Consider the following 10,551-nt stretch of genomic DNA (forward strand, 5'->3'; position numbering starts at 1 on the left):
CAGCAGCATTCAGGGCCCCGCCCCCTCCGACGCGTACAGAGTAGACGGCAGCTTAGCATTGGAACTCTGCTGTGTTTTGTTCTTTAAGACGATTCTAACGGTCTTCTCCTTTGGCCTGATGATGCCAGCAGGCATCTTCATCCCAGCATTGACTGTAAGTCTAGGGTTTAGGGTTTAGGGTTTAGAGAGAAGGGTGAAGGGTTTAGGGTTTGGAGTTTGGGGGTTTTGGGAGAGACTTCGGCTCGTTTGTTTATCTCTTAGGGTCTAGGGTTTGGGGATATTCTGAGGTGGCTGGTTTTTTGTTGGTTTATTCCTGGAGACTAAGGGTTTAGGGTTTAGGGTTTAGTGTTTAGTTTGTGTCTCCCGCTGGCTGCAAGCATGCGTATTCTATTCGGGGTGGTGGCGTTTGTTGTGTGTCTTGGGCAGCCTAGGGTTTAGGGTTTAGGGTTTAGGGTTTAGGGTTTAGGGTTTCGTGTGTTGCAGATTGGGGCGTCATACGGCCGTCTGATGGGTTTATTAATGCTGCGTTTACGTTCTTTGTTTGCGGTTACTTCTGTTCCTTCTATTGCATATCCTGTTACTTCTGCTGCTACTGCTGCTGCTGCTGCTGCTGCTGCTGGTGCTGGTGGAGCATCTGCTGCTACAGCAGCAGCAAGCCCTGGGGCGTATGCATTAGTAGGGGCTGTATCTTTCCTTGGTGGTGTAACCCAGACAAACATCGCGCTGATAGTAATAATAATAGAAGTAACAAAGACATCAGCAGCTCTAGCATTACCTTTTCTTCTTTCTCTTGCTATAGCAAAACTCCTCAGTGCACAAACACAGCAGGGGGGTTTCTATGCCGCCCTCATTCGACTAAAGAAGCTGCCGTACTTCTTTCATGAAACACAGGTTGGTGGTTTATTATAAAACTAACAAATATAATGTAACATAGAAATTTGTATTGCATTGATTGTGATGATCGTAGAAGCAGCAGCAGCAGCAGCAGCAGCAGGAAGGCAAGGTAGATAGGGAGGGAAAGGCGAAGGCACTTCCTGCTCGTGCTGTTGCTGCTGCTGCTGGCGCTGCTGCTTCTGCTGCTATGCATACTGGCCTCCGTGCAGCTAGCTGTACAGCTGCTGCTGCTTGTTGTTGGCTGTTTATTGTTGCGTCGGTTTGTCTGCGGTGTACGTACACCTGAATTGCAGGTCTGCTTCGATGGGCTGACTGCTGCTGAAGCGATGACCCGCGACCTGCAGCTTCTCTCCATAGACGAAACCCCCACCCTAGCCGGCCTCAAGGCCTTAGCAGACAAGTCCGCCAAGCCCTAAACCCTAAACCCCAAACCCTAATTCTAGCAGTAGAGAGACAACGATGCGGCACCCAGCCGAATCAGAGATCGACACCGGCAGCAGAAACACAACAGCCCGAGCAATGCATCTTTCAGCATACCCAGCAGCAGCAGCAGCAGCACTAACAGTGGCAGTGGCACAAGCAGCAGCACCATTAGCAGCAGCAGCACGAGCAGCAGCACTAGCAGCAGCAGCACTAACAGGAGCGGCAGTTGTGTGTGTTGCTTGCAGCTGCGCCTTTCATGGGTTTCCGGTGGTTCTCTCGCGCAGCAGCAGACGTCTCTGTGGCTACATGCATGCATGGCAGCTGCGGTCGCTGCTGCAGCAGCTGCTGCAGCTGCAGCATCCTCTAGTCCATGCCCACACGCTTGTCTCCTTTCATGCCTTCCGCTCGTCAGCAGCTGCTGTTGCAACACAACAGCAACAGCTGCAGCAGCAACAGCAGCAGCAACGAGAGGGGGCTGTTAGGTCTGCAGTCTGTCTCCTTGTTCTTGATGGAGAAGGGAATCTTCTACAGTCTCTCCCGCTGCTGCATGTGGCAGCAGACGGGCGTCTGCGCATCTCAGCAGCAGCAGCAACACCATCGGCAACAGCAGCAGCAGCAACAGCAACTGCAGCAAAGGGGAGGGGATCATCTGCTGCAGGCAGCAGCAGCTCGTACGCTGGGGCTTCTTCAGTGGAACTGCAGCGGCTGACGGGCGTCTCCCATCCAACAGAGCTCGCCACGACAGCAGCAGAAGCAGATGCAGCAGAAGACGTAGCAGCAGCAGCAGCTGCAGCAGCAAGGCAAGGTACTGCTGCTGGTGTTCAGGTGTACGTTGACCTCTCGTTGCTTGTTGATGAGGAGGTGCTGCAGCTGCCACCCCACACTCCTCTCTTGCAGGTCTATCGGCTTTTCGGTCTGCTGCAGTGCGAGTAAGCATCTGCTGCTGCTGCTGCCACTTTCGTGCTGCTGCTGCTGCTGCTGTTGCTGGTGATACAGTTGACTATTAGTGTTCATTTATTGTGGGTTTGCTGCTGCTGCTGCTGCTGCTGCTGCTGCGTCTGTTTAAAGGGTTTGCTTGCTGTCACGCTGCGGTGTCTTGGTCGGCCTCATCAGCAAGAAGAATTTCCTCACCACAATGCGAACGCCGCAGCTAGATGAGTGCTGTTAAGCTTCATGGCTGCAGCCGTTGCTGCTGCTGCTGCTGTAGCCTGTAGCACCGCTGCTAGTTTCGGTGCTCCTGCAGCAGTGCAGTTCCTGCTCTGTGTCTCTTCTGCTGCTGCAGAAGAAGCAGCAGAAATGGAGTGGTCTGGGGTGTATGGACACCCTAGTACGAGCTGCAGGATGCGTTTTCGTTGCATGCGTTTGGGGTGTATGTACACCTAACTGCGCAGCAGATGATGCAGCCGGCCCCATCATCTAACGCTGCTGCACTTTTGTTTTTTTACGGGCCGGGGGTACAGCAGACAGTGCCTAGACAGACTATATTCGTTTCTTATTCTTCTTCTTTATGCGTCGTAAACAACGCTAGAGAGAAGATTCAACTTATAAATAACAAACAAATAAATAAATAAGAAACACAACGACCCAGCGCCATACAACCGCGCACAGCTCACAGCAGCAATGGGCAGGCCGCCGCACCCGCTTCGATTGTGCTGCTGCTGCTGCTGCTGTTACTGTTTATGTTGCTGCTGTCTCTGTTGTTTCTACGTCTGCTGCTGTTACGCAGAGCCCCCTGCGGACACTAAGCTAAGCTGTCAGCCTAGAGGCAGAGGCTGAACCCTCTTTGGGTGCTGCTGCTAGGAGCTGCAACTACCGCAGTCTTGCTGTTGCTGTTGCTGATACTGTTCCTTTTCCTGTTGCTGCGACTGCTACTACTGCTGCTGCTGCTGTCACTGCTACTGCTGATACTGCTGCTGCTGCTGCTAGGGTTGGGAGTCAGTGTGTGCTCTCGGCCCCCGCTTCTCTCCCCTCTACATATGTTGTTGGGCCCCCGGGCCGCGAGAGGATCATAGGGCAGCAAGCCTGCAGCAGTTTGCTGCTCCTAACCACTAGCTGAAATAACGAAAGTATCAACAGAAATAAATATAACAACAATAAATTGCTATCATTTTTACTGTTTTAGGTGGAGGGAAACGTACAGAGAACAAGACAAACAACCGTAGCCCTGGGGGGTGCAGCGCTGCCGCTGCTGCAGCTGCGCAGCTAGAGAAACAAATTAAATGAAAACACCGAAAGTAATAGAAATTGATATTTATAAAAGGTAGATGGATCAAGGCAGCAACAACAACAACAACAACAAGAACAGCAACCACAACCGCAGCAGCAGCAGCAGCAACACACTAGAACGGTGGGGGGTGTTGTCAACACCCCACGGCTTGCTGCTCTCTCCGTTTTCTCTGCCTCCTCTTTTATTCTTAAATTCATTTATCTATAATCAAAAATAATTATAAATTTATATAAACGGTTATTTGTGGAGTTTTCAGCGCACACAGCAGCTGTAGCAATTGTTGTTGCTGCTATTGCAACACGAGCAGCGAGGTGTTGTGGTGTATGTACACCACCCACCAGCCCAGGCAGCTCAGGACCCCACTGCAATCGCTCTGATCTTTTCATTTCCTCTATTCCTTTTCTTTTGGTTTGTGATGCTCATCACAAAGGCAAATCCTATGCACATCGGCAGACAAGCTGCGTTCCAGTTGTACATACACCTCAACCACCTCCACAGCAGCAACGTAGAGAGCAGCTACTGATTTACTGGTATTGCTGTCAGCACAGCAAGAGGGAGAGAGTGGACACAAGCAGCAACAGCAGCAGCAGCCCTTCCTGTAGCAGCAGCAGCGACAGCAGCGAAGACACTAGCAGCAGCAGCAGCAGCAGCAGCAGCAGCAGGACAACCCCCATGGGTGGTCCGACCACTGTTGCCGCTGCAACAGCAGCTGGCGACGGTTCATCTTCGTCTTCCTCGGCAGCACCCGTAGGAGCATCATCATCGTCATCAGCAGCAGGAACAGCAGCGGGAGCAGCAACAACAACAGCATCAACAGGCGATGATACCGCAGCTATTCCCTCTGGTTTTCTGGGTACTCTGGTTCCTGTGCGTCGTACATTTATAGAAGAAGTGCCTGAAGATCTTCGCTGCCCCATTTGTTATGACGGTGCAGCAAACTGCAGCACGCGCTGCGGTCACGCCTTCTGTCTCCACTGTCTATACAGCCACATCACCACCCGCATCATACATCAACAAAACACTGCCTGTCCCCTCTGCAGATCTGCTAATGCTGGGCTCGGCATCAGCACCGTCTCAGGAGAGAAGTCAGCAAGGGTCAGCAAAAGCAGACGCATGCAGCAGCACACAGCAGCGCATGCAGCAGCACACACAGCAGCGCATGCAACAGCAAGTGCTGCAGCATGCACAGCATCAGCTGCGACGCTGGGATATGTAACTAACGGGAGATCCTCCCGCACTCCTCTTTCTCTGTCTGTGCATCCTCTCCTCTCTCTGTCTCCGCCGCTCTCTATGCCTTGGTTATATTTGTTTTTGTATCAGCTGCTGCTATCTCTATCTCTCTGCCTCCCTTTCATTCTATTTCTTGTCGGCATTTGCATTTCTCTTTGATTTACATTTCCACCGACACTTCCGCTTCTCTTATATATATATATATATATATATATATATATATATATATATATATATATATATATATATATATATATATGTATCAATCTATCAATGTGTGCAGGCTCGTGCATTGCGTGTGCGTTGTTTGGGTTATGAGGGGGGTTGTATGGTGGAGGGCCCTTTGGCTTCGGTTGAGCAGCACGAGGCCTCCTGCCCCTCCGTCCTCATCTTCTGTAGATTCAGAGACGCGGGGTGCAGCACCCCTGTGCTGCGCAGAGAGGTACCTACGCACACCTCCTGCTGCTGCTGCTGCTGCTGCTGCTTGTTCCGCTCCTGTTGCTGCTGCTGCTGCTGGTTGTGGTGGTGGCAGCGCTGCTGGTAGTAGCGCTCCTGCTGCTGCTAGTTCTGGTACTGCTGCTTGTGGTGGTGGTTGTGCTGCAGCTGGTTGAGGTGCTGTTTCTGCTGCTGCGACGTTGGCTATGCTGCTGCTGATTGTGATTCCGTTTTCGCTGCTGCTGTTCGTGCGGTTGTTGCTGCTGCTATTGCTGCAGTTTCTGCTGCTGCTGCTGCTGTTGCTTGTGCTGCTGTTGCTGCTGCACATGTATCTACATCGGGCACTATAGCAGCAACCGCAGCAGCAACTCCTGTGGCAGTTCCATTCTGCGATGCAGCAGCAGCATGCAGCAGCAGCAGCCGCATGCAGCAGCAGCGCAAAGTTGTTTTCTTCTTTTTTGTATTTGTTTTTCTGCAGGCTTCCCTTCATGAGAACCGCTGCCGCTTCAACCCCGCCGTCCGCTGCTGCCAGCATTATCTCTCCGGCTGCAGGGTCCGCGGTATTGAGGAGCTGCTGCAGCAGCACGAACCTCGCTGCAGGTACACCTCACACACAAAGTGTCTCTCTGCCTCACCCTTTTGCAGCAGCAGCAGCAGCAGCCGCTGCTGCTGCTGCTGCTCCTTAAGTTGCTGCTGCAACTGCTGTTGCTGCGGCTGCTGCTGCAGCAGCTGAACACGGGCTTACGATTCAGGGTTTAGGGTTTAGGGTTTGTGTGTAGGTACCGGAATATGCAGAAGTTTGTAAGCTGTCGCCACGCGTCTTTGGGTTGTGGTTTGCGGGTGCGAAAGCAGTACCGCGAGCGGCACGCCGACTGCTGCGCCTTTAGAATCCTACATGAATTAAAAACAGGCAACAAGCAGCAGCAGCAGCAGCAGCAGCAGCAACAGCAACAGCAGCAGCAGGATGCACTCAGCAGCGCCCCGGCCAGTGAATGCGGTGCCGAAGGAGCAGCAGCAACAGGAGATGCTTCCTCCTCAGCAGCAGCAACAGCAGCAGGAGCAGAAGCAGCCGACGCTTGCTCCACATCAGCGGAAGCTGCTGCCCCATCAACAGCAGCAGCAGCAGCAGCAGCAGCAGCTGGTGGTGGTGGTGGTAGTGAGTTGAAGACGAGTGACTGCGCGGACTTGTGTTTGGCGCTGCAGTGGAGCTCGCAGCAGCAGCTACCTGATGAGCTGCTGCTGCTGCGGCTGCAGGAATTTCTGCCGAATGTTGCAAATATAGCAGAGGGAAGATTTCCAGGAGAATTTCATGTTGTACTCAAACAGTAAGTCTACGCACAACACAAATCTTCATCCTTATGCTGCTGCTGTTGATGGTGCTGCTGCTGTTGATGGTGCTGCTGCTGTGCATGGTGCTGCTGCTGTTGATGGTGCTGCTGCTGTTGATGGTGCTGCTGCTGTTGATGGTGCTGCTGCTGTTGATGGTGCTGCTGGGCTAGATGCTGCTGCTGGGGTGGATGCTGCTGCTGTGATGGAGGGTGGTGCTGATGTTGCTGCTGCTGCTGCGGCGGATGCTGCTGTCGCTGCTGCTGCTGCGGTGGATGCTGCTGTTGCTGTTGATGAGGATGCTGCGCGCTTGTGGGCTGCTTCTGAGCTGCTGGTTGCATGCGCCGCTGCTGCTGCTCTGCTGCTGCTGCCGCTACCTTCCGGCCCCGTTTCGTTTTTGGTTGAGATGTGTTCTGCTGCTGCTGCTGCTGCTGCTGCTGCTGTTCTTAGAGTACCGTTGCTGGCTGTGCGTTCGATTGGGATGGTGGGGGATCCGAATATGTGTTCGAATCTGTCTGGCCTCGGCCTCCTCTATAAGGGCCTCACCACCCTGCAAACGCCTTAAGATACAACAAATGCATGCATGCGGCTGCTCCTGCATGCAACAAACACAACAACAACTGCTTGCATGCAGCAAAGAGAGGAAGCGCTGCATGCAGCAGAAAGAACAAATGCTGCATCCGCCAGAAAGAACAAATGCTGTATGCAGCAGCAACAAGAGGTGGTGGTGCTGCGTACAGCAGATCCCCTGCTTTTTCATATCGTGGGGGGCCTTTTGTTTCTCTTCTTTCTGTTGCTGTAGTTTTCTTCTTTATTTGTTGCCTCCCCAACCATTTCAATTCAAACATTTTTGCCGTCACATATGATCCGTAGGACGTCTGTATAATTAGCTAGATAGCTAGCTAGCTAGCTATAGCTAGCTAGCTAGCTAGGTGGGTGGATAGCAAACGACATTTTGCTGCACTTCAGAGCAGCAGCAGCAATAGCAGCAGCAGCAGTAAGAGCAGCCGTTCGCTGCAGCAGCAGCAGCTGCTGCTGCGACAGGAGAAGCGGCAGCATCTGTGTCGGTTGTGCTCACACAACCGACACAGGTGGTGCCGCTCCTCCCTGTTCGGTTTTCGGTGTACATGCAGCTGTTTAGAACGAAAAAAAAAAGAAATATAAAGTTGGTTTGTTAGCTGCGGTGTCTGTGCACCTTGTTCCGCTTCCTTTGGCGTATTGCTGAAGCAGTGTTGTTGCAGTTTGCTGCTGCTCCAGCAGCACCCAGCAGCAGCGGCTATCAACAGCAGCAGTAACCAGCAGCACTGAGCAGCAGCAGCAGTTGGCTTTAGCGTTTTATTTATTTGTGTGTTATTTGTTTTAGTTAATCTCTATGTCTATTGTCTTTGAGTGCAAATGCATTATAATGAATAGGAGAGATATATGTAAGGAATACATGTTTTTTTGGTTGTATTTTCTTTCCGTCTTCTTCAGGGTCATAACGCAAATACCAGCTGCTGTCAGTAGATGTAATGAGGTGTATAGAACAACAAAAAGCATCAGCAGTGGCTCGAAGAGATAATTCATCCCCCCAAGTCCCACTCCTGCTCATATCTTTTAAATAACAATTAAATTCACGTGGCCCCTCAAAGAATACCGCATACACCTCACGGTGTATACGCATCTGCTCAACTGCCTGTCGTCGAACAAACATATGAAAATCTTCACAACCAAATAAATTTAATGAGCAAGATCTAAACTGACAATTTCCATCACCAACAGAAACCAAAGAACGACAACCAAGAAAGGACAAACGCTGCTCCAGCAGATCGCTGCTCCGTGCCTCCCATGCCTTCATACTCTTAGGATACTCTCCTGCTGTTGTTGCTGCTGCTGCTGCTGGGCTGCTGTTGCTGTTGCTATTGAGCTGCTGCTCATCGCGACTGTTCCTCCTAAACAACCACAATCGGCGCATGCGATGCAGCTTCTGCTTATCTGCATCTTCCCCTTTATCCTCAAAGCTCCCCCCCGACCCTCTCCGCTGTCGGTGGGCCTTTGTCAGGGCCACTCGGCTGCTGCATTTCTTCAGCAGTTGCTGCTGTGCTGCTGCAGCAGTTGCTGCAGTACCTATATCAGGGGCTCCTCGGAGGCTCTTACGGTGGACCCCATCACCCACGCTGCTGCGCGGGAGGCTCAGCTGCCTCTTTTTGAATTCTTTATCTGCCCTGATAGCAGCAATCCTGTTGCGTACTATTAAATAAGCCTTTAAGACAGTTGCAAAACTCTGTGCATCTACACGTCTCTCGAGACGATCCAGCAGCACAAAGTCATCTTCTGTCATCGGAAGCACAGCAGGAGAAGCATCACTACTATTGGTTGGGGGCCCCTCATGGGCCCCCCGAGCATATGCATAACCGTCGTCTGAGCAGAGAGAAGAAGAAGATGAAGACGAGGTCAGTACCTTCGAATCAAAACAACTACGCACCATAGCGGCCAGATCGTGCTGCTGCTTCTGCTGCTGCAGCTGCCGCAGCGAACGAGTGTATAGGTGCTTCGGCTTAGTAATGCTGCGGATACGGGTGAAACTGCTGCAGCTGGAGGCGTCTGGACGACGCCCGCGGTTACCGCTGCTGGTGCTGCTACAACTGCTGCTGCTGCTGCTGCTGATGCCTGCAGCAGTCTGCGCTGTCCAGGCCAATGATACTGAAGTTGACAAGGAAGGATTTGAAAAAGGGCGTTTGCTGGGCCTCCAGAAGAGCAGCAGCAAATTGTTGGTACTGTTGCTTCTGCTGCTGTTGGTGCTGCTGATGTTGCTGCTGCTGCTGTTTCCCGAACGCTCGTGCCGCAGGGTCTAGGAGGCGTTCATATGCAAAAACCAAAATGCCCTGCTGAACATATCCAGAGAAATTACAAAAAAAAACACAGAGAGTAAAACGGAAAGACGAATCGAGAAAAGGCAGAAGGCCGGCTCGACACGCACGACGGTCACGTGCTGCTGCTGTCGCTGCTGCTGGTGCTGTTGTTAGTCTCCCTGAGAAATTAATTAGCCGATCTATTAAATAATAAACAAGTGCTGCTCCTGTGAAGCAAATGCTGCTGCTGCAGCGGCTGTGCTGAAACCGGCGTTGCAGTGGGCGAGGGCCCCTCGAGGCCGACTTGTATTGTTTGTTCTCTCTACAAAAATGAAGGGGAAAAATAATAAAAAGAGGAATAATTCCTCTTTTAATGAATCATTTTCATTTGGTTTTAATGTAAATTGAGCTAGGTTATCTCAAGGAAACACCAGGACATCCGTTGGCGTTCATTGGTCCGCTGTCGTTGGTAGTGTTGCAGCAGCCGAGCCCGCAACGGTGTGGCAGCCCGTGAAGATGTATGGAGAATTTCCCTCCATTAAACTTCTTAATTGTTTAATAAATAATTATTAATTATTTAATACAAATACACCAAAGAAAGCAGTCATAACAAGCCCACTGCGTGAGGCGCTGAGCAGGTCTCTCCTGTCTCACTCGGTCTGTAGCCTCTGCTCGGTTTTCAGGTTTCTTCTGTATTTCTACCCGCCATCAAACTGAAACCTACGGGCCTCAAAATATTTATACTTTAGGGTTTAGGGTTAAGGGTTAAGGGTTAAGGGTTTAGGGTTTAGGGCTTACGGTTTAGCAGCGCACATCGCCCATTCATCCAGGCGGGCTGGTAGTGTAGTGCACTAGCACTACAAGCTACCTATTGTCATTCCGACAAATGAGGGTCGATCGGGAAGGAACCGGAGGAGGTGTGAGGAATCAGAGTGAATCAGGAGCAGATCTAATGTTCCGAACGAAAATTGCAGCAACTGAAGCCGGGCCCGATATGCGGACCTTTCTGAGCCTAGCGGAGCAGGAATTTCGAGAAATGAAGATCGCGGAGGACCAATGGGGATTACTGATACGGACATATTTAACGGGCCGAGCCGTTAAGCAGTGGAATTTCTTAATCCGATCAGGAATTGATATGACGGACTGGCCCCTGGTACGCACCAGACTTTGCGACAGGTTCCGTGG

General features: G+C 51.5%; 4 protein-coding genes across 4 annotated transcripts in view; 2 read left to right on the forward strand and 2 right to left on the reverse strand.

Annotated features, from left to right (window-relative positions):
• EMH_0010940 (voltage gated chloride channel domain-containing protein, putative) overlaps positions 1-2,250 on the forward strand; it is a gene marked incomplete at both ends in the record, with an annotated part of 6,449 nt that extends 4,199 nt beyond the window's left edge. The window contains 5 exons of the mRNA XM_038022665.1: positions 1-154; positions 484-675; positions 968-1,003; positions 1,188-1,294; positions 1,563-2,250. The exon at positions 1-154 is cut by the window's left edge and continues 94 nt beyond it. Of these exons, the coding sequence (XP_037878519.1) occupies positions 1-154; positions 484-675; positions 968-1,003; positions 1,188-1,294; positions 1,563-2,250 (1,177 nt within the window). The remainder of the gene's footprint in view (positions 155-483; positions 676-967; positions 1,004-1,187; positions 1,295-1,562) is intronic.
• Positions 2,251-4,216: 1,966 nt separating this feature from the next.
• EMH_0010950 (zinc finger (C3HC4 type RING finger) protein, putative) lies at positions 4,217-6,538 on the forward strand (the record flags this gene model as incomplete). Its single annotated transcript, XM_038022666.1, has 4 exons — positions 4,217-4,639; positions 5,058-5,216; positions 5,688-5,809; positions 5,989-6,538. 4 exons carry the CDS (start codon positions 4,217-4,219, stop codon positions 6,536-6,538), a joined length of 1,254 nt encoding a protein of 417 aa, XP_037878520.1.
• Positions 6,539-6,540: 2 nt separating this feature from the next.
• Positions 6,541-6,876, reverse strand: EMH_0010960 (uncharacterized protein; the record flags this gene model as incomplete). Its single annotated transcript, XM_038022667.1, has 1 exon — positions 6,541-6,876. One exon carries the CDS (start codon positions 6,874-6,876, stop codon positions 6,541-6,543), a length of 336 nt encoding a protein of 111 aa, XP_037878521.1.
• Positions 6,877-8,368: 1,492 nt separating this feature from the next.
• EMH_0010970 (OTU-like cysteine protease domain-containing protein, putative) lies at positions 8,369-9,002 on the reverse strand (the record flags this gene model as incomplete). Its single annotated transcript, XM_038022668.1, has 2 exons — positions 8,369-8,466; positions 8,672-9,002. The coding sequence occupies 2 exons, from the start codon at positions 9,000-9,002 to the stop codon at positions 8,369-8,371; spliced, it is 429 nt and encodes a 142-aa protein (XP_037878522.1).
• Positions 9,003-10,551: the final 1,549 nt, after the last annotated feature.

The sequence above is a fragment of the Eimeria mitis genome, genomic scaffold, assembly GCF_000499745.2.
Source record: "Eimeria mitis Houghton genomic scaffold, Emh_scaff398, whole genome shotgun sequence".
NCBI lineage: Eukaryota > Apicomplexa > Conoidasida > Eucoccidiorida > Eimeriidae > Eimeria > Eimeria mitis.